We start from the raw sequence: 27,159 nt of genomic DNA on the forward strand, positions 1-27,159 counted from the left end.
AAAAGAAAATCTAGTTTTTTTTTATATCCAAAATAGTCCTGGCGCTAATACATCCTTAAATAGATGCACAAAATAAAAATAATAATAATGGGTACTAATAATTTTACAACAATATTTCGCACAGACTCTATCAACTGCGTGCGTGCAAACGAAACATTTTCTGATAATATTGAAGATTATAGAGACGGCCGCGTGTATACGCGCATCAGTTTATTGTCGGCATTTGTAGTGTGCACATGTCGCGTACTATTGTGTGTTGACCTTTACAAAATATTGTATTGCATATATAATCATCTAAGACACGATTTTCACGTGCTTTTTTCATTTCGATTTAAAAACAAAAGTTCAAAGAGTGATATAAAGAGTTTTTTCATCTAAAATGAAGTTCAAATTTCGTAATGAATTAAAGGTAAAATTTAATTTAATTTTTCATGGTAAAAAAATTGGAATATTTTTTTTCAGGCATATAGCTTTTTATATAAGATTTTCATATTTTTCCTGTAGATAATCGATTTATTATTTTAAAAGTAATTTTCTAGACCGAGGCCCCATTATAAAGCAAAATTTATATAATTTTTTGAGTCGTTTGAAGGATTGATTAAGGTAAGTTTCGTTAAAAAAAATATAGAAATTTTAACAATGGCTTGAGTCTCGAACTTATTGAAATCATTTTCTCAATATAATACGTGGAAACAAATAGCAAAAAGTTTGCCTCTTCTGATGAAGTAGAAAAATCGTTTAAATAAGTCGAAAAATTGTACTTCATTTTTAAATCCCTACAGCATTTGTAAAAACTTCCTGCCATTTCTTTGGCAAAAATGGCAGGCATAAAAATTGTTGAATTGAAAATCGTCATCCAAAAATGAATAAATTTAATTTCCTCAAATTCGACACTCGAACTACAGTTAAAACTTTCTATTATAAAACTTACCTATTTAAATTCTAAGAATGGAAGGTAATAAGTCATAGATACTTCGCTTCATTATGGGCTCACGGTCGATTCTTGTTTAAGAATGTTTTTGATACTTCACTAAGCTTTAAAACGAAAATTTATTATTTAAAAAATAATTAAGCTACGGAAAATATAATTAAGTTGTAAATATGTAAATTGTTTTTAAAAGGTAGTTAGGAATTTTTTTGTATTGTTAAAGAGAAGTTTATTATAGGAAAATAATTTCGAACTTATTTATTTATTAACGAATCAGTGATTATTTAGGGCTTTACACGGTATTCCTTTTTTAGATTATTTTATATTTTATTTCCAGTTTATTTTAACAATAAATAAATTGTGAAAATTCAGGACAATGAGAATATGAATAAGAAATTTAATTTTATGGTTTACAGAACTGAAAAATGAGCATAACAGGAGTGAAATTTATTTGAAATCAACCAATTCATTTTAACTCTCTAATTTCTGAAAGAGATTTTTTAGGAGAAAATTATTTATTGTCTTAAATTTATATAATAAAGAAAAATGGAAGAAACCGCTTATATTTTGCTAAAACCTCATGGAATATGTTTACAAAGTAATAATAGCCTTCGATTATTTGACAAACACTTAACATTTAAGTCATACAAGTTGCCTATTTCTTAATTTCTTTAACATTGATCGTTTCATTGAATTAAAAATTTATCGTTTATTAAGAAATAGAAACATTTGCACCACTAGCTTATGCCTTACTAACGATATTTGACACCTAAGAAACCAATTTCGTAGGGTTTTAGCAAAATACGAGCGGTTTCTTTTATTTTCCTTTATTAGCCGATTTTTGTAACATCTTTTATTGTACGAATGAAACGTGTTGATTAGAAACATTATTTAACTATTTTTTTAGCCAATAATATCATTACATACAATTTAGGATCGAAGTTCCTTATCTCACGTTTCACATTTTGTGGATGAGGGCTAGACTGAAAAAGTGTAATATTTTTACATTCACAAGACATTTTTTGAATAAAAAATTTAAGTAACCCCAATAGGATAGGAACTGCAAGATCTTCCAAGCTTGAAATCAAATTCCATGACCGCATTCAGCTATGCGATGACATGCCGAGTTATATCAAGTAATACCTATATACGACATGCTAAGCCCCAGAAAAAAAAATTATGACATAGTTGTGAAAGTAGCCTAGCTAATACCAAACTAAGTTGCAATAAAATAAGCTTCTTACATGTATACCTTTATTTCTAGGCTTATTTCGGGCAAAAAAGTTGCAAATCCCGAGAGACTAATATATTTTACTCCAGAATTCTGAATTAATAAACCTTTGTCTAGTTATTGGCTACAGTTTGCTTATTCAATTATTGTAATAATTGCTGGTAATTTATTTTAATCATTTTGTTATTTATAAATAACATTTTTTTTGTCATAATGAATTCAAAACAATGATTAATAATAATAATAAAAAGAAATCTGTATACCAACATTGAAAGGATTTCCAAAGGGCATTATTGAGGTCAATAAGAATTGATAAGTTTAATAGTTTATTATATTGAGATAAATAATAAATTTATACTAGAATTTTTAAAGGGTGACACAAAATTAACGATAGAAATAATTTGGATAGCAAACACAGATTCTACATCTCTTTTTGTCGAAAGTCTTTATTGTACATTTGTAATTTCTTCTTCAGGGCGTTCATAGTCGCGGGTTTGTTGGTATACACCTAAAATATCTAAGATAAAAAAAATCAATTAAATGTCGATATTTTCCCCAATTTCCTACATCAATTTTATGTATTATATATATACGTATTTCGACTTCCAAGTACTCATCATCAGCAGGAATGAGCTAGTCGTAATTACTCTTATTGTGTATGTTACACGTTGCTAATTTGGTGGCGGACTGCACAAAAAGTTCAACGCTGTTAAATTCACTGATTTAAGTCTTCAATTTTCATCTATCCTCCTTTAATTTTACCTTCAACTTTTTATTTTTATTGATGTTAAATCAGTATTCTACATTTTTAAGAACCCTAAATTTCCAGCCTTCACGTTTCTCCTTTTTAATAAATACTTTTTACAGGAATTGCATAAAATTCAAAACTTGCGCTAATTTTGAGACATCCCTTATTCATAAATTAATAGCAATTAACTATTTTTAGTTTTTTTTTTGCTTTTTATATTGCCAATTGTTTTTAAGTGATTATTAAAATTTTTGATATTTCGTTTTAAATTGTTCTAGAAACATATTTAGAACTCGTGATGGGTATGATCTTTAGAGATTAGACTAAGGATTTTCTGATCACTGAATTTTTTTTATTTATTACAGAAAATTGGGTGTTAGCTTAACTAATGCTAAAGCAGAATTTTTTTAAGTTTTGATGAATATTAAAATCATTTATGTCTTTGTGAATGCAATGCCTCTATCAGATGTAATGCCTCTGCTGATGTGATCGATACTAAGTATAACAATATCGTTTTAGATATGCTATTTGAACTTGAACTTTAATTTCTGTTGAAAAAGATTTTTTAATTTAGGGAAAAACAAGATAAAATTGTGAAATAGCTTCACACAAACTACATAATTTTCCAAATAATAACAAACTTATGGAATCCTTGTACTCATTGCATTAAGTCAAAATATAAAATTGAAAAACCCATCGGGTAAGTGTTGGTTACTGTAACGAAGGTTCCATACGCTTTAAGCTGATCGACTTTGATGATTCTATAATATAGGCGCGCTTTAGTAGAAAATTTAAAAAACTACAAAGCATCTAATTGGTAAAATCTTATTGAACGACCCAGTCTTATATTATAAGTCTGTGTGATATTATCTCTTATCTCGAAATCTTGCATCTTAATCCGTAGCTTTTACAAATTGCATCTCATTTTTTATCTATTTCGATTCTCATAAAATTTTTATGCTTGATTTCAAAATAAATATTGAAAGATTTCAAGATATTGAATCCTAATATTTGTTAATAAATATTAATAAAATATCATTTTTTATAAAAATATTGTAAACAAAAATCATTTTTTATAAAAATATTATTTTATGAATGAAGACAGATATGCCACTAATCAAAAATCATCATTTTAGTTATCAATTGATGGACCTTAGAGTAATATATTCGATATTGAGAATTACTTGTTTATTATATTCTATGTTTAGAATTACTTTTTTTTAAATATTAACATATAACAAGTGAAAACAAACAATTGACTGAGTTAATTGTTGAAATACCATGTATAGACAGTGTTGATTACTCTATCACATTACACATACATACATGTCACACATATATAACTGATAATCCCATATTATTATATACTATAAAATTTGCATCTAATGTGTGCCCTCGTGAGTAAACAGTGATGTTTACAAAAAAAATGTTTCAAACAAAAGTTGTTTATTTTTTGATAAAGAACATTTTTACATTTGTTCTATCTTAAACAACTTTTGTTCAATTGGCCTATGTTGCTCATTTACGAAGTGACCTCACTTTTTACGTTTTTGAGTTATCGTGGTCACAGATGGACGGACGGACACCCGAAAAGGGACTTATTAGATGATTCTATGAACACCTATACCAAAATTTTTTTGCGTAACATCAATGTTTTTAAGCGTTACAAACTTGGGACTAAACTTATTTCATATATACGTATGGTATAAAAATTATTTAAAGCGAAAGCTATACAAACTGATATGCATTTCAATTGTAAAACATAGAAAATAATTTTTTAAATGTATTTATGTGCTCTTAATTAAAAGTAACTTTGTAAAGAAATTTGTTTATAAATTAAGCTTTTAGGTCGATCATTATCAGGATTCTAGAATTTTTATGAAGATGACACTCACCGTTATTAGTAAAGAGGTAAGAAAGATAATTGATTTAAAAAAAATATATTTTTAACAGAGATCCGTAAGGTATAAATATGTTAAAAGCCCGGAATCCAAGGATGGTCAATGAATCTTTATAAAAACTGTTCGAATTTTTTAAAGCTTACTTAAAGAAGTTAAAAACAAAAATTTATGCGATCTTGTCCAGGGGTGGTATAGTTTAGGTTAACAATTATTATTCAAATTAAGATGAGCATTTCTGTGGGCTGTATTATGTATTTTGTTAAAATATATCCCCTTAAGGACCCACAATAAAAATATTTAGCTAGATTATAAAATTATTAATTAGCTAGACCGGTTTCGATTGCTTTGGCAATCCTCTTCAGTAGCATTAAACCTCTTAAAATTAAAAAATCTAAGTTTAATGAATAGTTTTCCATATTTTTCACAATTAATGGCGTATGGGATTGTTTGAATTCTAATATACAGATATACATTTAAATAAAATATTTTATTTTACGCTAATCGTTCGGTAAGATAGAATTCCGAATTAGTAATAGATAATGTGGCGGACACGAAGCAGTTAACTAACTAGTGTTATTATATACAAATAGACAGTAAAATTTTACCCGTGATTTATCCGAAAAAATGTTTTTCATGTCTTTTGTAATCAAACAAAACTAAACTACTCGATCAATTTTTACAATTGAAAGATTTGGTAAATACTGCATTCGAAAGTTTCTGTATTTCATATTACAAAAAAACAGGTGAGAAAATTTTTCTTCCACACAAATTTCATCAAATCAGTGCATTGAAGATCAAAATCGTAGTAAAACATTTAAACGACTTAGAAATTTTACTTTTTAGGGCCTCATTCAATAAATAACAATTTAATTTTGATCATTTATGTATCTATATTTTTCTGAATATATCTAGGATGAAATATAAATGTATATCTTTTTAATATTGATATACATTTTTTTAATAAAATGTTCTTTGGCCAATCACTGAAAATAATCACTCATGGAAAAAATAACCAAAGTGATATAAAATACACATGCTATATTGGCGAATTTCCGAAGGAAATGGAGAGAATTTCTGTCACGAAATACAAAATGTTAGAGCATTTAGTTTTTACCATATATAATTACTATTTGTTTTTGTTTACTTTTAATCATGTATACGATTTATTTACATCATCGTCTATCGATTATAATTGATGATTTTTAATATGATACATACAGCGTAAACTAAATATTGACAAATATCTTGTCTAGTAATATTAATTAAAGAGAATTGAAATAAAGGGTCCGAAACATCGGACAAGACTTTATTATATCATAAAATTGATTATTCTTGTAATATTTTTATTGAAAGCAGCCAATTGTAAGACTTATTTAAAAATAAGTAATGCGGAACAGGCTTAGGGGTGAGGTTAAGCAAAGATTACCAAGTTACAAAAGTTACTTAAAAAGACATTTTAAATAATATTTGATCAATTTTGAGTAGGATTGATTTGGCCACTTTTGACGATTTCATTCTCTCCGGCTCCACGGCTACAGGGAGGGGGTCCCCGAGGGGTGTTATATCAAACCTAGGACCTTGCTGATATAAACTCTGATACTTTCACTTCTGCCCCCTTAGCCTCTCCCTAGAAAATCCCATTATTCTGTATTTGGAAAGTTTTTCCCTAGGGTGTGGGCCTTCTCGAATTTTCCCGTATATGTAGCTTATACCAATTCTAAGAACACCTTTAGATCTAGCCTTGTGCTTAGTTTAATCGAAATCGTTAGAGTCGTTTTAGAGAAAACCCCAAAAATCCTGTTTTGGCCTAGAGGGAAGTACCCTTTAAAAAGGGAAGTTTTGGCCTAGGGAAAAAAAGGAAAAATCGTCTGGAATTATGACCAAACTGAACCTATGTACCGAATTTGAGAAAAATCAGTTGAAAATTGAAGGCACATTTTTGGAATCAGGGACCCTCAAAACGTGTATTTCCGTTGAAACCCCGATATCGATTTATTTTTTCGATCACAATACTTTATTATATTTATAATATAATAAAGTAAAAAAAATACACTCGAATCAGGACTCGAACCCGGACTTCTTGGATTCATGTCAAGCGCCCTACCAATTAGGCCATTCGGGCCATTCGAGTTCTTGACACAGAGTGCAATTTTTCAACTCATTGAATAATTAGATAATTTTTCATTACAGCATTTCGTCTCATTTTTCGTATTTTGATAGAAGGCAAATAGAATTTCATTCAATTTTCAATTGAACCTAATTATATAAAACAAATAAGAGAAACATAATAATATTACTTCGTGAGTTTAGGGATAAAACGAAAATCGCGTGGGCTCCCGTTGATCATGGGGCCTTGGGCACATATTCAGTGTGCCCAGTGGAACACGGAACATAGGCAAAATTGCTCAGAGTGTTTACGTCTGGCTGTAGAGTGTATAAACGAAAATTACCTTTTTGTACCAACTTTTTAACGCTCTGAGCGTTTTCGGGGATTGAACTGAACTGAAATATACATAATATGTATATGATGTAAAAAATAATATGAATGATTATATTTCAGTAATCAATCAACTAAATTATTTTTACTCTTGTCTAAAAAAAGATTTATATATTAATTTTATTATATTAAGCGGAATAACAATTCAATTAAGGATATGGACTATAAATGAACTTTTGCTTTGTATGCTATTATGAATTTAATAATTTAAAGGAATATTAACAGGAAGGAAACCGGGTAAGTTACCGAGTGTGTAAAGTTACTTAGATAGTGTAGATTCTAAAAAAAATAAAAAATTATTTCTAAAAAAATATCAAATAAATGTCATTGTTTTCAAACTTATCGAATTTAGAAAGAAACAGCTGATTCCCGCCCGCTTCGGTGGACAGACTAACCATTTGGATGTGAATCTTTACATCTTTTATTAACGAAATGGTTAATTTCGATTTGATATTTATTGTAAATTTTTCAAACTTTAAAAAGGAAAATATTGTGCCAGTCAGGGAATACGCAGATTTCCACATCACTCATAAGGTACTGTGTATTGGGATGCGTTCCCGTTAATTATTGTGGTGGGATCCCCAGTAGGCCTATACCACTAAAAAATTGCAACCATAAAACTAAGGACAAATTTTGAATTTTTTTTTTGTTTTTATAAAAAATATTTATTCATTTTTTAAATCTATTAAATTAAATTTTGTAATTATTTATATTTTTACGACATTTATTTTTTATGTATGACAATTGTTATAAATAGCAATTACATTTCCATTTTTCATCACATTAATTTATTTATCTTAATTTTAACATTTAATAACATTTCATGTACATGAAACTCATAATAATGGATAAAGATATATAAACCTGTAAAATACTTTTCTTACATTTACAAAACTTCTCTGTAAACAACATTCTTCGTACGTTTATGTGGTTGGAGAACGATGAGATCCTCCGCTACATCACTCTTGAAAACGCTATATAAATTTACCTTGCGAAAAACAGTCCCTTCGTAAGTCTACACCAGCTAATTTAAACTCTGACCTTGTGCTTTATTGATAGTCATCGCAAAGCCACATTTTACTGGAAACTGTAAACGCTTAAATTCAAAATGACAGTCCGATGGAATCAGAGGGATTCTCGGAATTAATACCCTTTCACCCTCATACTTTCCTGTAAAAATTGTTGCTTCGATAATGTTTCTTTGCATGGTTTTTACTCGTACTCCCAAAGGATTTTCTGTAGTCCTAACGGATTTTCTGTAGTTTATAAGTCTTTAGATACAGCCATAGAGGTAGAAGATACTGTTTATTATCCTGTCGAGTTTCTACACACACTCAACCAACCGGGAATATAAACCTCATATTTTTCATCTAAAAATTGGTGCATCAATAATGTTGTTGCGTAATTTAAATCCCCAAAAATTGTGTAATGGCACCAGACTATATATTATGCAAGCATTGATGTTCAACATGGTCTGTATAGGGTATTTCAACACTTATCTCAGTTAGTTGTTTATTTTCACTTGCCCCATACTAATTTGTTTCAAACTATGTTCGATTCTAGATTTTACAATAATAAAACATACTACATAGCCAGTAGGGTATACATATATCGTTTTGTATGGTTTCACATAGTAATTTGATAATTGCTTCAATACAGTTTGTATATATTCATCGATAGAAAAAAATTGCAACACTGTTTCTCTCGTATCAAAAATATGACTGCCAATTTTGCAATTCCGAAAAATGTTTTTATTTCGATTTCTATAGAAATTATAAAAATTGATGAATGGCATGTAGGTTCAGTTGTTAGAAATATAATGCATCTGTTCTAGAAAATGTACCATCGAAAATCTGTGATTTCAAATCTTTAATTAAATGACCCAAATTTAAACAATATAAATTATTTAACTATCAGATTAAACTTAAATCACTTGTTAGTTCGATTTGGGAATAGAAAATAATAGAGATAATTTTCAATTTTGTATGGACTGTCACAAAGTATAATAAGATATACTTTACAAGAGTAAAAAGCTGGAACACGCAGCTAATTCTAAGTATTGTTTATGTCGCAGCCATTAATGGTCTAGCATTTTTACTAAACGGCGCCATTCAAGTAGCGGCCTTGGATCGATAACGTTTAATTAGTTAGCCTAGCCTAGTCATTTTTTAGTTCCACTTTCTGTCATCTGGTTAGACACCTTTAAGTGGCCGCAGATTTAAAAAAAGAAATTGTAAGTATGCTGTGAATCGCAATAATAGATGCGTGTGTTTTAAAGACAAAGTTGTGGATCAAAATGGCATGGAAGTTTCACTTGTGCTAACAACTAATATTTTTACTTCTTACATTTGTGTATTTTGTTATTAGGCTACGCTATTTGGTCTCATGATAATGAAACAACAATCTTATATATTATTACTCTAGCAAGTTTTTTTCTTTTCTACCCTTATCTTTCTCATTTATTTATCAAATTTCATTATTCACCCCTCATTTTCAAGTTTATCTAGGTTTGACGAAAAATATACTCACAGTCAGAAAATGTATTGTTTAAATCTTATATATATAAATCAGGGGTGAATAATGGAATTTGATAAATAAATCATAAAGATAAGGGTAGGGCAGAAAAAAACTTCATCAACAATCTCGGAAATGGATCCAACGATTTTCATGAAAATGGGTATGCAGGGGTTTTTTGGGACAAGGTAGGTTGCGAAAAGTCGAAGGTAGGTTTCATTTTTTAAAAACGTCGTTTTGACCATGTTTTCCGGAAAAACTGAAATGTTGACTGTAAATTGTGACTCTTCTTTACACCTATTGGATGTTTATCGTAGTTAACGAAATAAAGTACATTAGCGGGTATTTGTGTGGCTCCAGATATTATTAAGTTTATTAGGCAAATATGGTAGTTTTTATAGATGTTCTCCTAATACCGACGACATCATTAAGCCGGAACAATAGACGTTTCACATTATTAAGCTATTTTTACATAAAATATTTTTTAAACCTCTTCTTCTAATGCTAATTTAAACAATTAAGTTGTTGTTTTTAGCCACTAGTACAGTGTAGCCACGGGTATCGGTTGCACGATTTCTAATGTCATATATTTCTTTTTTTATTATATTGCCACCCTGTTATTGTATGAATATTAAGTCTATGGCTGAATATCGTTAAGGCCCCTTGTGGAAAGGTGCCATTCAGTAAAAAGTCGAAGCTGTTAACTGAACTGAAAGTAACTGAACGCCTAATTAAGCTAGTTGACTGCAACGTATATGCTAAAAATATCACTTTTTAACGAGCTATAAAAGCTTTAAGGTTTGAAAACGTTGCCAGTTCTATGATTCTACGCAAGATTTCTGTAGATTTTTGAAATCTGTGAGCGTCTAAATAGATACATTAATTTGACAAAGATTATTATTTTTAATAGGAGAATATTACTGCTGTGCTATCATGAGATTTGCCTTCATTTATTTATGACTTTTTTGTTTGGGAAAAACCCTTTATAGGTACTTATAATTCTAGGTAATCAAATTTAATTTAATATAGGGATAGTGATTGGTATGGTGCAAATTAGGCTTTACAAACAAATGTATTATTCTATTATTGAAAATAATCTGTAAAAGCACATAAATTACAAAGTGAATGTTGAATATATGGCTGCTATCTGTTAGCCTATGTTTCCACGTTTGATTACTTATTAGGAAAGTCTGCATTATATTTGGACGAGGCTGTATATGTGCCATTAGCATATATTTATTCACAGTATTATAAATTTCACATAATATCATAGAGTACTTAAAGATCCGCTCAGAAATTTGAAATCTGTTTTCGTATTTAAAAAATAAAATATTAACACAAGCATGTATTGTCTAGTCAACACGTTCAAATTGGTGAAATATTGGTCGTAAAAATACGTGAGATAGCTCGTTGGATTCGAAATGATGTCTAAAAAAATGTACTACAAGCGTTTTTCAGCACATAAAAATTGCAAAGGTTATAAACAATTAAAGATGGAAAAAAGGGTATTTTGTATTCGTTAATAATTCATAAAATATTAAAATTTTTTAAACTCTTTTGCCAAGTATATAAAGATTGTTTCGGTGACAAGTGAATTTTGAATGATCCGTAGGACAATTTAAGATGGGGAACAATTTAGAATCCGTAGTAAAATTTAATCCTTAAATTACGAACATTAAAAAATTTGTTCCAATAAAATTCGCTGGAATAATTATTCGTAGAGAGCACACAGAGAGCACATATGTCGATCATAGCGCTCGATGCGGAAAAAATTTCGTTAAATCATGCTCACGTTCAGAATTAAAATAAATTTTATATTTATATTTTGTGTATAATAAATTCCATTTTCATCTGAAAGATTGAATATGAAAGTAAATATTTAAAAAATTTAAGAATAACAGCTTTTGATTGATGAAATCTATCAATTTGATAATTCACATAATATTTGTTTTCGTTTTTGAGTTTATTCTATTTACTTTTTTCAGCTGATTCAAGGAATGATTTTCTGATGTAATTTTTATACAGGAAGAATAATATTTTTTACTTTAAATTATACTTTTTTAATAGATTATTGGCTTACAACACATATTAACTTATGTTCTAAGAGAATGATTTAATGTTGCTGTCAGATGTCGTTTTCATCGCGCTCTCTATAAGTCGGAGGTAAGTGAATTTCAAGCTACTCTAACTTCCCGTTAGAGTAGCTTGAAATACTACTGAAATATTGCAAACTGACGTCTGAAATATTGAAAAAATCGCGAAGTTAGACAAAATGATGAAGTTTCAACAGCTTTTTCTAGGAAACTATTAGGTCTTTACTGACGATTCTAGTCTCATATTGTAGCAAATTTAGTCTACTTTAAAAACATTTTAAAAAGGTACTTCAAAAACCACGCCTTTAGGGTTTTAATTGCTAAAATCTGAAAAAAACGCGTTTTTTGATTTTAGACAAGGTTGCGTTCGTCGCTCGAGGCTACAAACTTGAATTATTCATTAAAACAACATCATAAACAAGTCTACTTAAAATCAGAACTACCGGATTTCATGCATACTGTAATGTATAAAGTTACTGTAATAATATATTCAATAGTATTTCTATTTATTTGATGTTACATTTGAAATATAATAATTCTAGAACGGCCGATATATATTAATTCTATAGGTAGCCATCGAATACACAAACATTGCTACAAAACTTCCGTTTACTACCATATTTTCTTCCTGGGCGTTCGAAGATCACCGTGGCTTCGTCTTTCGTCCTTCCTCGTGAATTTTGATAAAAAAATTCCATCTCAGAGGTATTGCCATTCCGGTGAAACAGGTCATTTTATTAAATCAGACGTGTAGGATGATTAACTTAGGTTTATTCATTTAAGTTTGTTTGTTTCTTTGTTTGTTACACTTTTACGTAAATATTATGGTTTTTAATGAAACTGTACGGCAATGTAGCTCATACATCAGAATAACTATTCTGACATTTACTATTTTAAATTTTTACAGACATCTTTAATTTATGGTTCAAAATGATGATCACAGATGGAGCAGAATGATCATCATTTTGAACCATTAAAGATTTCTGTAAAAATTGAAAATAGTAAATGTCAAATTGATGGTCACCTTTTCTGATTTACTCAATGGTTGTATAGAAGTTACTCTTGTCCATAATGCACTAAATTACAGGAGTTGTTCTATTATTTAAATAGGTTCAGTATCACGTACTGAATATTTTTGATCTAAAGTGCACGGTTATGGAGATATAGCAAAAAACGGTTTTCCCTAAAATGAAGGGACTTCCCCCGCTCGTTTTCTCGTTTATTCGTTTTTTTCCAATTAAAAAAAATGTAAAAAAAAAACTCTTTTTTAATATTCCTGAATTTAGTGTAGGAATAAGTGAATTTCGTTAATACGAGTGCACATTAAATTTCATATTTCATATAGGGTATAAAAGTGTCAGGATAAACAAAATTTTAAATTATGTAATCATGAACATATGCTGAATTTAATAAACGCACAAACTTGTTTCAAAAACATTTTTAATTATTCCATAAGACCTACAGAAACTCGGGCTCTTTAAAGTTTGGGTTAAAATTTCAATGAACTATTATTTCCCGTTATATAATAACACAATCCTTAAGGACAACACTCGTGTTATGGGTACAATATAAAAACCTTTAAAACATTAAAATTTATGTAAAATAATAAAATATAAATTATCATAAAAGTTAAACGTTCATATAATAATCATAATAACTTCCGTCTTCTATTATTAAATTATGACAATAAAATTTGTAATACGTTTTGTTCGTATTATTTACTACATATTACATTCTATAGTTCATTTTAGCTTCTATATTACTATAGCAGCCACAGTACTAAAACAGCTATACGTGAATCGTTTTACAGATGATTTTGTTCTATATCTTTGTAAAGGATGTTTTTCTTTAGGAGGCCCGACTCAGTAGTCAAGCGAGCTAAAAAGTATTTACTTGCTTTGCCTACTGGCTGAGAGATTACGGATTTGAATCGAGGAAGCGGCAGTATAAACAAAAATGGACGAAGAATTAATTGTATATTCGGATATAGTTTAAAAAATAAATTGCGTTTAAAAATAATAATGTGGGTGGCCCCTGTTGTAGACGTGGTCTGAGAAACGGAGGTTGAACCCCAATATTATTACTTTTTCTAGAGGCTCACATCTTTGAGTTGGCTTTTGTTTGAGAACCGATTTGAAAGCTGAAATTGCTTTTTTGTTTAGTTTGGTTTGTCATAATAAAAAGACTCATTAATTAAGTTAATTAAGACCATATGATCTAACGAAAGACGACTGAATACTTAAAATACAAAATTCGGAAAATTATTGGCGAAAATTGGACATCTAGATTCCACCATCAATCTTCGTCCAGTGAGTCCCTATCCTGGTCGTGGAATGCTTTGAATAATGCTACTGCTGGTAAAATTAAAGCCAGATTAAATGCAATGATAATATTGATTGCTAGTATGTTAGCCATAGTATTTTTTTACCATCTAGCCTTGCCTGTGCAAAATATCATAAAAATCTACAAAATTATTAAATTCTCCTAAGCTTTAAAATCAATATAATAAGTTTGTTATTTGATTTTCAGTAAAATTTTGATCTAAATTTTTGATGCTTTAATTTTAACGTTGAGTGATGTATTAATTTGATGCACTATTTAATTAGATTTTCTTAAAGGTAGCTAAGATATAGAAAATGTTTCGAGCAAAAGTTGTTGGTCTCAAAGGAGGACATCTAATAGGCACATTGGACTGAACCTAATCTAACCTAAAGATCAGTTAAAGGTTTTCGTTTCTGGTGAGAGATAGAAGATCACTTTAAAATAGAGAGATTTTTCTTATTAAAAATGTAATATATTTTCTTTGAACCCTTTTGTTGATTGATAATGATTTTATTGATTAATATTAATAGATATGCCAGAAACTGAATATAAAAAAAACTTATGGCTCTGTTTTTTTCACAAAAAAATTGGAACTAAAATAACAAAAAGTTTTTTTAAGGAACAATTTTCTAGTTTAAAAGAGCGTGCTATCTACTATCTGTAACGAAAAAGATATACCCCTATTTGACGTGAATCTGACCTATCTATAAAGAAAGATCTCATAAAAGGATGGTTTAAGACTTCTGAGACTACAGTATTATATTAAATTCCTTCTTATATCTGGGTTTAATAAAGGATCTGAGTACATTTTATTTTTAATAATACAACAGTTAAGTTCTATAAAACGATTCAACTATATTTAAAGTTATTGCAATTCTTCTTATTAACATGATTCGTAGTACCGAACACTGAGAAAATAGACAGAATATTCGATGTTAGTAGCTTACTTGCACTTCACCCTGTAACTGACTATTACATTTTGATGTTATGTTATATGAAAATGACATAAACATATACTTACTTACTTCATTGTCTGTCGTTGTCTGATAGTCAAGTAAATAAGCGGGAACATAACCAAATGTTCAAATTTTGAAAACTCTTCGGTTAGTATTGATTTCGAAAAATCTATTTTTTCTACGTGTTCCTTAAATCTTTAGGAACATTTATCACCACTAACCTTTGTCTTAATTTGAAAATTGGAGGAGTTTCAATCCTCCTAAGACACGCAGACAACAAACAGTTTAAGCAATAAATTATTTGCCCCTGGAAGAGGATTTTTGATCGCTAATGAAGAATTTTTGCAATTTTTGGAAAATGCATAAATGACGTACTGTAGAAATTCACGCAGCATAATGCTTATATTTCAATTTTCGAATAAAATTGTGAATATTTTGACAAAAAATGAATTGAAATGAATGAAGAATTTGCACCTTGCATTCATTATTAGCGACTTTAATATTAAATTTTGGAGGCGAAATATTCTTTTATAGTCTCTTTCGGGGGGATTGAACCTGCTGAAACTCTTCAAGTGAAGGCTGCGGCTAGTGGTGATGAATGTTTCTACAGGTCTAAGAAATATACAGAAGAAATAATTTTTGAAATTGATGCTGTCCGAGAGGTTGTCGACATTTTCCAGCTTATTAATTCGACTATGATTTTGTTCTTTCATGTTCTGGAATAGCAAATGGTTGAAACACGCTGCAAGCAGAAGATGTTACCATATTGTTCATTTCATGTAAAATTTATTACACAAAGTGACACTTATATTAGTAAAACAAAAACTTTCAATCATTGTAAATAATTATACTTATATAATGCAAGCTTATATCTACGCTTGAAATGTAAGTCCACGGAATTACTTCAAGGTGAACAGAAAATTTTACAATATACAAGACTTTAAATTGACGGATACACGTTTTTTATTAGTATTCCAACAGGGGCAACATAGGGAAAATTTGGAAAAATAAATTTGTCCGACATTCAAAAACAGGGTATACAACAAGTTTCCGGGATCAGTAATGGATAACACCCATTTTGCTACTGAGAATTTTCATATGTTAGAAAAATTCTCAACGGTGGTGCTATCTGTAATGTTATAGCTAAAGATGATCTAAAAATTCGGACGGTAAACAAACAATTCTTAATCTACGCCCTAAAAACATAAATATCAATGGTCTATCCGAGTCAGGTAAGACTTGTATAAAGGGCCTGTACTGGCTTTATGGCCAGTATATAGAGTTTTATTCGCTAGAAAACACTTCAAAGCAATAAAGAGGCAAATGCAATGGGAAGAGTACCTAGTGTCTACAAAACTACAAAAATTTACTTTCTAAAAATTAGCAAAGTTACCGTAATTAGAGCCACTCTATGATAGAAAATATACAAATATGTAAACGGAAGAGGAGAATTAAATTTGCTTTTGTACTTACGTAATCCTTTCTAAGATTGACTCTTATGGGTTGGCATATAATATAGGCAGGTGTACAGTACTGCAGACATATCGGATATCCGTTTTAGGTAATATACCCAGAAGTGTTCAGTCTCTTGATCTGTAGCTGTTAATGTTTTATTATAATTAATATATTTTGTAATGTTTGAAGTTTTTGATAAGATATTGTGGTAAATATTGATCAATGCATTTTAGAGCTTGTATTTTAAATAGATTTCTCCGAAAATTTGCCGTTACTTGGCCGAAGAACACTTTCGAGTGTACCAACCCTCACTACTCGGTGATACTCCCATTATCGTACTCTTTGTGTATTTTACCAAAATTTAAAAGAGCCTGAAGTGTTTTCTAATACAGATCATCCCAACATAAGACTCAGGGCTTCAAGTGAGTGACAGTATTGCTAACCAAACCTTTCAACCTTATCTAGCAAAATATGTAATTGTGCATCTCAGTTTATGCATTATCTTGTGTGTAGCAATATCAAAAACTTTTGATATCTCGACTTGAACTGTAGAATGTTATATTTTTGGGTTTAGGACCTTTGGGACATCTTTATGTGTATTGCTACTTGCATAAAACAATGTGTCACGGCCGATTGTCATTAAAATCTTCTATTTGTTATTTTTAGGAATTAGACAATTGAAGTATTGTTTGTTAAAAAAGTAATTCATTTCTAACACAAAACAATAGTTAAGTTTTAATAAAGAGAAGAAGACCGTTAGTCCATTATGAAGGGTAATGGCTATGATTCTCTTTGAATGAATCTTTGAGGATTGATGAAAGTTTGGTAATACAGAAAAATGAGGCAGAGATTTTAATAGTGGCTCCAGTGTCGAGTTTATATGCAAATCGAGTTTTCTATATACGTGTTCTGCGACGTTAAAAGAAAATAAAATGGCAACAAAATACTTGACTGAAATCGTAATAAGATTACAGCGACAGGAGGATTGATAAATGGAATGAAGCTATGAAAACCAAAACCATTTTTCACCTCTTCAGTTGTAAACTTCTTTGTAACGGTTTTCATTTAACATATATGGCAGATAAAAAATATCGAAAAATACGATTTTCATAAATTCCATAATCTAGCCACAGACTTATGTATTTCTTTACTTAACTTACCCAAAGAGCAGAAAAAAAATCATAAAAATTTCGCTTCATTATAGGCTTACGGTCTAATATACATCTCTGTAAATGAATCTCTTATAATGGACTCAATTTCATTCTCAAGCTTTTCTGTATACAAAGACAGACTTGTTCTTCATATAAAATTTTATTGTGTTTTATGTACTATCGTCAAGAAAAATAACATAAGTTCCTGTTGAAAACATAAGAAGAAGCATCTTTTATTTAATTAGAATTTTATACAATGATTCAATTAAGAATAATGATAATACAAAAAAGTTTGTTTTCACCGAATATATGTAAAAATATACCTAGGTATATTTTTTTTTATATTCTATAAAAAAAATACCTACAGAGATGTAATAATTACATTATGAAATTTAAAAATAATGCCTAAAAATATTTTATTAATGAGAACAAATTTTGACAAAAAAATTTGTTTGTTATAATTTTATATGGGGTGAATTAATTAGATTCCTTGCACGTTAATGAGCAAAACAAATTCATATTAACATAAACTCAAAATTTTTTCATTGTGAAAGATGTGATAGTATAGTTTTGAAAACAAAAATATTATGCCGGAAGTAGGTCCTTATAGTTAGAGAGCTGTCCATATGATTTACTGAAGGCCATGGTTACCGTCTGATGAGCCTTAAATATGATAGTGGATAATGTGATGTGATTTTGAAAAATCGTTTGAGCCCAGCAAGAGATCCATATAGAATTATGCCGAAAAAACCAAAAATGTCGCTACGAGATTTAAAAGTTTGAGGTGATGGTTCTGGAAACTGTGTAAAACTTGTGTGGCTGTGTTACGGATGTCGAAAAGAACAGTAAAAAACGTCTGGCAGACAAGTAAGTAGTCAGAGGTTTTTTTGGTATCCCGAATTTCGACGACCTTCTCGTGGTTTTACTAAAAAATGAAAACTACTCGAATAAAATGTCTGCTTTTATTTTCCTCACTGATATGTATTACAAATTAAAAAAACCGAAACCAGAAATTTTGAGGGAAAAATAACTTTTTTTGATTCCCAAATTATTATAATAATGTGAGCCTATAGTTATGAACCGACTTGCTGGACGAAGGCCTTCCCTTAATTCATCCAAAGTTAAACTTTTAATAATTTCGTTTCTCCATCTTTTACTTTGGCAATCACTACTGTTTCTTCTATTATATGATAATTTTTTGAGTCCATTTACCGTGCCAAATTAACGTAAAATAAATTATTTAATTCTCAGTTTAAGTTTTTTTCGAATTCTTATTCTACCTATATTTAAAAATGAAAAGGTTTGAAAAGAGGTTTATATGAACTTTCGTTCTCTCTTATTACGAAAAATGTAGTTGTATGTTATACTTACATCAAAGAAGCAACACTGGTATTGTGTATATAAAAACCAGAGGACCGACGACGGAAGTTACATTACGTTATTGAACAGTGTTGCAATATCTTTGTTATTACCTTACTGCAATAAAATCACGTGCAAAGTAGCTTGCATCGGAAAATTATTCAAAAAAATATTTACCGCAAAAGGTTTTATGTTATTATAAATATTATTATTATTATTATTTTTTTTTTTGGTAAACTATAATAAAAAATAATTTTTAATTTATTATAACAGTCATTTAAAAATTAATGCAAAATCACGCCCGAAAAACGTTTCGTATTTTTCATATTGTGATCACAAAGATATGAATGAAGAATATTTTCAACATAATTGCTTACATAATTTATTTTTATACCGTGTATATATGAAATATATCAAAGTATATTAAGTTTAGTTCTAAGTTTATAACGTTTAAAAATATTGATGCTATGAATAAAAATTTCGTATAGATGTTCAAAAAATCACCTAAAAACGTAGGGAGATATCAAGCAGAAATTTACATTGTGCTTAAAACGTAAAAAGTGAGTTTGAGATAGTAAATGAGGAACATAGGTCAATCGGGTCTTAGGTCCGTTAGAGATATCCTTGTAAACCGTTAGAGATAGAACAAAAGTTTAAATATAAAAAATGTTCCTCATAAAAAAATTAATAACTTTTGTTTGAAATCTTTTGTCGTAAACCTCACTGTGTACACGTGAGGGCGCAAATTAGGCTAGAACCTTATGTAGTATGAACACATGTATTGTATTGTATCAAATAAACATTTATTGTATATATGTATGTGTTTGTTTATAGCATATATGATATTAGTATCTGTTTGTTATTTTGTCCATTGAGGAACTGAGAAGACAAATACTCTTGTCATATTGGGGGCAAGAGTTACTATCTTTCTTTACTTATATGGCGAAAAAAACAAACGATATATTATTAAAAAAAATTGTGAACTCACGTCACGAAATTTACATGTTTTCGAATGAGGTATGCACAAAGTCTCATCTAGTTTCTATTTAATGCATATTGTGTTTGTACGTAATTTATAATACCAATATTTATACTATTTTATATGTATGTTTAGAAAATGCATCATTTTAAAAAAATAGCTCAAGAAAATAATGATGATTGAATTATAGACATGAAAATCTCGTAAACAAGATTTAAATCTTTCATTCTGTTAAATAAAATTCACTTTCCAATGGCAAATAAAATACCTAAATAATTTTAGTATTTTTTTTGAGCGAATATTATTTTACCTAATTTAAATTCTATTCAGGTATTTTAACAAAACATTCATAAAGTGGTGAAAAATAAAATAAAAATAAGGGAAAATTTTGCTAACTATTGAAAAAACACATAAAATTTCATTATTACAACATAAAATTTTTTGTGCGTAGTCCAGTCGAATGTTGCAAATTATAATAATGATTTATAATCATCCCCTTTAGGTCCGACATAGACGTTTGGGTTTACTTATCAGGTAAACCTGTACAGGTAAACAAGAGTGTTTGTGATACCGCTCTAGTCCAAACTGCACTGGCGTAACAACCAAACCAGAGAAAATCGAAATTCATTATTTCCCTCTTGCGCAAACATGTAGGCCAGGGTGTGTGTGTTAAAAATATGATAACGCTTTAATAAGAGGGTTGAAACTAATTCAAGTTACATACCAATTTTCAATCATCTAACTCAATTGAGAAGGAGGATAAAAGTGTATAAATTCTCAAAAACTGCGAAAAATTTTGTGGTAGGTATAAAAAAGGAGATGTAGGTGCTGGATAATTAGCACTCCCAATAGACACATCCTTGTCACTAACTCAACCAGAGTAAGAATTTCAAACCGTATAGCTCATTTTGGAGGGGCTGCACAGAAGTCAAAAGTCATAAAAACTTCGTAAAAAGCCAAATTTCAGGTCATTTCAACCGCAGAGGTTGTTCCACATATATAGGCTGTTCTTTTTAACTTGACATTCGCAAAAAATAAATCAAATGCAGAAAATTGTTTCAAACAAAAGTTTGATCATTTGAAAGTCCCGATCAATTCCAAATGCATGTTTATTTTTGTTTGGATAGGTTTTAGGTTAAATGATGGCCAACGTTTTTTCAAGTGGAACCCTATATTTTTCTAGTTAATTCGTATTTTATAGGGGAAAAAGACAACTTTTTTTTTGATTTGAGCAAAAAATTACAGATTTTTTCATCGATTTCTAATGGAAGAATTATTGTTTTTTAAGAAAATTCTAAGATTGTAAGAAGTGTTTCTTATTTAAACAAAAAATCATTGAGAATATTTTCAAATTTCTGTGAAACATTTTTTTATTTTTTGAAACTATCAAGATAAAAAAACTGTATACAGATAAGTAAGGTTCAAAAAACAGGTTTAATACTCCAAAAATAATTTGGAAATTTTCTATGCAGATCGTAAGTAGAGACGCAGTATGATAAGGTGGTATGACGTTTGTTTCTGTAGATGATAGCCAGTTTTTATACTAATTCGAGTTGCATCAACTGCACGAAGTGAGAGTGAAAGTTGCAAGAATTACCTCTCATCTCAAATCACCCTAATTCAATAAGCTACGTCTCAACTTGCTTCTGGTACCAGAAGGTATGCGTACAAAATTTTTAAATCTATCGACCAACCTAATATTTGTAAGGAAAACACAATTTTTAACTAAATATTACAGAATGTAACAGATCTGCTGAACATTTGTAACTCAAAATCAGTTTTTTTTTTAACTATATAATTTTGTTTGTGTCAAGTTATTTGTTAAAAACGAAAAAAGCGAAATTCAATTTATTGTCAAAAATGATTTAACAGAAAAATTGAATGAAAATTCTTTAAATCAAACAAGTGTCAAAATATACAATATTGACAGAGGAAAACATTGGTAATATCGAAATTTTAAAATATGTTTGTAGTTTATACATATTGACTTTATCTAGATATATGATTTTTCATCTAACAAATATATGTAACGGATGTCCTTTACCCAAAAAATTTTAAACTACTGAAATATTCTAAACATAGATATTTTAGTAAACATTGGCTGCACCTCTTTCCATTGAAAAAAGAGGAGATAGTAGCGATAATATGGGAAAATTTTAGAATGATGTTGGGGTTGATCACATTTAACGAACTCGGCTCTCAAAAAATTTAAAATTCAATGTTTGGAAGCCAAATAACTGACTTATTAATGAAAAATTTTGTTATAAGCCATTGATCAGCCATTTGATCCAACACATACACCGACTACTGTTGGGTGAATAGGTAAGAATAACCTTCTTTACCCATTAAAAACTTAAGCTATTAATCGTAACAGTTTTGTTTCGACAACAAAGAGCTTGCTGCCGAAAATAATTATGTTTAAAATTCAACCTCTTATTACTGAGGCATTTTTGCTAGGTTTTTTTATACCTAGTATGAATATAGCATAAAATTTACAATTGAACAATTGAAAACAAACAATTGACTGAGTTAATTGTTGAAATACCATGTATAGACAGTGTTGATTACTCTATCACATTACACATACATACATGTCGCACACATATAACTGACATACCCATATAATAGGTACCCACTATACAATTTGCGCATTATTTGCGCTCTCAGGGGTAAACAGTGATATTTACGAAAAAATGTTTCAAACAAAAGTAATTTATTTTTTATAAAGAACATTTTTTACATTTAAACTTTTGTTCTACCTCTAACATTTACAAGATGGGTCCTACGGACTAATGACCTAACTGACCTATGTTGCTCATTTACGAACTTGACCTGACTTTTTACGTCCTCAGCACGCTCTAAAAATTTCAGCTTGATATCTCTTTTCTCTCAGACGGACAGACGACAGACGACAGACAGACAACCGGAAATGCTATACCAAAATTTTGTTCATAGTATCAATATTTTTAAGCGTTATAAACTTGGGACTAAACTTAGTATACCTTGGTATATTTCAGGCACATAGTATAAAAAGCTTAATCTCGATGCGGTAAAGTTCATGAAAATTCTGTTTGAATACTAAAAAGCGTGGTTTAAAAATTTGAGACGGAAATCTTTGAGTGTAATTTTTATTACGAAACACGTATAAAAAGCGTTTATTAACGATTATATGTGTAATAAAAATTTCACTCAAAAAAATACTAAAAGCGTGGTTTAAAAATCTTTGACTGAAATTTTTAATTTTCAATTGTAAATTGAAAAATATTCAAAGATTATTTTGCCTTTAGATCATTTCAAGGATACATGTTGTTTAATAGTACGGCCATCCGTTATACAAATACTGTTTCTGTCAAAACTACATCAAAGTTAGTAGAGTTAACAGTTAAACGAAAATAAAAATTGTTTGAAATATACATTGACAAGACAAGCTTTTAACACATTATTCAGTTTCATATTTTTAAACATTGTATATTGAGAAAAGTTTTCAAAAATGTTTTCTGGATATTAAATTATTTGTTTTTAATTTAAAAAAGTAATTATTCTGAAATATTCTGCATCTAAAAGCACATTTTACATTATGTTTGCAACTGTCGAGAAAAATTGTTGGTTTTTTTTCGCATTCTTCGAATTTCTTTTCTGTTTTTTTTTGCCGTATATTTACATTCCACTCAGGTGCAGTGTTTGAGGTCAATTCAGAACAGCTGGAAATTTAAGATGAAGCCAAGGTCGATATATTTTGCTACAAAAATTTTCAAGGCCGAGAACTTTAATAGTACGGAATGCTTAAAATTGAGCCATATTCATTGAGGCCGTTATTCAAATAGTAAGATATCCCAGGGTTCTGGATCCATTGAATAAATATCATGTTTTGGCCTTTTCACCAATTTTACTCAAGAATTAGTCTTTTGTCATTTTTCGCATTATTCAGAAAATTTTCAACCTCTAAACTCAATAAAAAGGGGTGTTATAAGTTTGACCGCTATGTGTGTGAGTCTGTGTGTTTGTGTGTCTGTGGCATCGTAGCGCCTAAACGAATGAACCGATTTTAATTTTTTGGTTTCATTTGAAAGATAATTTAACGAAGAGTGTTCTTAGCTATCATGATTCAGTTTGGAAAAGGCAAGACATACAATTTTAACATATAAATAATTACTATGGAAAATTAAAATAAATGGTAAAATAATTAGGTAATTCAAAACAATAATTCAAAAGAACAAAGTCAACTCAAATATTTCAATTTCAATTAAAATATTTCCAAAAGTTTGTCCCAAAAACTGATAGTTCTCTAAGTATCCTTTTCATCTCATCTAATGTCCCAGAGCATCACTTTGATATTGATAGGCCTTTTCATCATGTCATAAGCGCAAGTGCAGAGTTTATTTTTTCGTACTGACAGCAATAAGTAGGACTAAGATAGAAGATATTTGTTATTCATTTTATCACATTGGTTATAAATCATTTGGTACGAAACAAATGTGAATCGTGATTTTAAAATGAAAAGCCCTATTAAAGAACGAGTGTTATAAGTTTAAAGTGTTAATCTATGCGTCCTTGTGTTTCTCATTGACATCGTATCCTTTAAATGGTCGAACCGACTTGATTTAGAATATTTTATAGCTAAGTTTCCAAAAATCGGTTTAAAAAAAAAAAACGCATTTGTTGGGGGTTTTTTAAATTTTGTAAATTTCACTTGTTTAATACTATTAGAAATGATCACAAAAATTATCTTGGTACATGTTGTAAACAGTTAATAAAAAAACTCAGATTTCGTTTACATAACACTTTTTTTTTTTTGTCAAAAAGCACTTAAATTTTATTTCGAAGGTGTTTTTCATCACACACATGCATTATAAATTTTTAATGCTTCTATATGCTTTTATTTGTGAATAAAATTTATAGATTTTTTTATATATTCCATTATTTCTAACACTATCATTAATAATTTACGTACAAATTTATTGTTCTTCCCACCGCTTCCATTTGTAATTATTACTGTCGATAGAAGTGAAAACTTAGAACTTTTAGTATAGAAATTTGAAATTTCATAGTATTTGAATTAAAATTATCAACATCAATCTGGTTTTCACATCTATTGACACTCCGAGCAACAATTATATGCATGTTTATATAGTTTTTTGTTATTTAAAGATATTACGGGCTATACAAGATTATGAAAAAATATAATCTAATACAATTCAATTGAAATAACTAATATTAATATACAATCATATGATTTGTGGATAGTATTTGTATTTACATAAATTTCAATGTACTTGCTATATATGCAGCACTAATGTTGCACAATACGTCAGCTGTATGGTAAAAATTGACCAGTTCTTTTCTGTAATAATTATGTATGGGTGGTATAAATTCTTTTAAATTAAGAAGGGTGACTTGCTTGAAGAAAAACATAAATTAGTAGATAATGATTTGAATTTTTAATATATTTTAGTTAACGAATTTTAGTATAATTCCGTCCGCGGTAGCGGGTTCGATTTCCGCCGTCGCAAAAAAATTAATTTAATTATTAGTTGTGATGGGCTGGTGCATGGTATATGCATGAAGAAGCTGAACTCAGCCTTTGAGGAGCTGATATTGAGGAGATGATAAATTAAAAAAAATATTAAAATTAATTATTAATTAGATTAAATGAAATTATCAGCGGAAAGGTGGTAATAAACATATATGGTATCACAATGGGCTCTATAGCCTAAGTTTGTCCTTCGTGGACAGTCAATAAAACCTAACCTAACCTACGCTATATTTCGATTTACTCAAAATAAAATTTAAAAACATCATTTTCGATTGTAATGTCATGCTTCGAAATAATGCATTTATTTATTTTGATGAAAATTAACTTGGATGGAAAACCATTTACTATTTAATGAATAAAAAAATCGTCGTTAGTTATTAATGGATCAATAATAAATATTTTCGTAAAGTACATTAATATTTTGATGATAAAATATTAAAATAGGTTGAGGGCATTTATTATACATAATATGAATAGTTTTTATTCCTCTATCACTGTTTAATTGTTCTAGACCTCCAATTGATTGTAGGTTAGGTTAGGTTAGGTCGCCCTATTAGCTCAGTTTATTAAGGCGTAACCAATTCCGTCCGCGGTATGCTTAGGGTAGCGGGTTCGATTGCCGCCGTCGCAACATAATTAATTTTATTAATAGTTGCGATGGGCTGGTGTAGTGCATAGTATATGCATGAGGTGCACTAAGCCTCTGAAATTGAGGAGCTGATAAATGAAATTATGAGCGGAAAGGTGGTAAAATCACAATGGGCTGTGGACAGTCAATATAACCTAACCTAATTGATTGTAAATCTAATGAAATTGCAACCTGTTACCATAATAATATGAAGCCAAAATAAACCTTAAAAAATCCAAAAATTCAAATATTTTAGTTCAATTAACTCTGACGATTCACACCTCAATTTTCTTTATTGCCAAACTTTAGTCCTTTTATCAATGCTCCAAAAACTAAATACGAAAAATTATAGTAATTCTAGCTAGATATTTCTTTTCGTTTTTGAGTTATCGTGTTCATGAATGGGCGGACGGAGTATATCTTGATATACTTTTTGTTGGCATATACTTGAAACTCGAAAAATAACTTTTATCGCTTCTTTTGAAAAAAATGCTTCAAACGAAAATGTTTGGAGTGTAGGTGCACATATTACGCAGACATTGAACTTGACCTAGGTTTTCAAGTTCAATGAAAAAATCACTTTACTCCATAACTGATAGAAGAACATATTAAATTTGAAAGTTGTTATTGATTAATAAAGTAACATTTATTTTCCGAAACATTTTTCCTCAAACCGTACAGTTTAGGCCCAAACGGACTGAAAATTTTTACACAGAATTGTTTTTGCGTTTCAAAATTGTTATTTCGTATAATTGTTTCTGCGAAATCTAGGCACCCATCGAAAAAAATTTTCCAATAAATCGAATAAAATGGTTTGTTTTTCTATAAATACGATTTTAGTTCAAATTGAGTGAGAAAATGCCC

General features: G+C 29.3%; 1 protein-coding gene across 3 annotated transcripts in view; it reads left to right on the top strand.

Annotated features, from left to right (window-relative positions):
- Nucleotides 1-230: 230 nt before the first annotated feature.
- The window catches only part of LOC123293931 (spondin-1-like), a 379,414-nt gene continuing 352,485 nt past the window's right edge, over nucleotides 231-27,159 (top strand). For all 3 annotated transcript variants that reach the window (XM_044874928.1, XM_044874929.1, XM_044874931.1), the window contains exon 1: nucleotides 231-409. In XM_044874928.1, the coding sequence (XP_044730863.1) occupies nucleotides 380-409 (30 nt within the window). In that variant the 5' untranslated portion in view covers nucleotides 231-379. The remainder of the gene's footprint in view (nucleotides 410-27,159) is intronic.

The sequence above is a fragment of the Chrysoperla carnea genome, chromosome 2 (genome assembly GCF_905475395.1).
Source record: "Chrysoperla carnea chromosome 2, inChrCarn1.1, whole genome shotgun sequence".
Lineage (NCBI taxonomy): Eukaryota > Metazoa > Arthropoda > Insecta > Neuroptera > Chrysopidae > Chrysoperla > Chrysoperla carnea.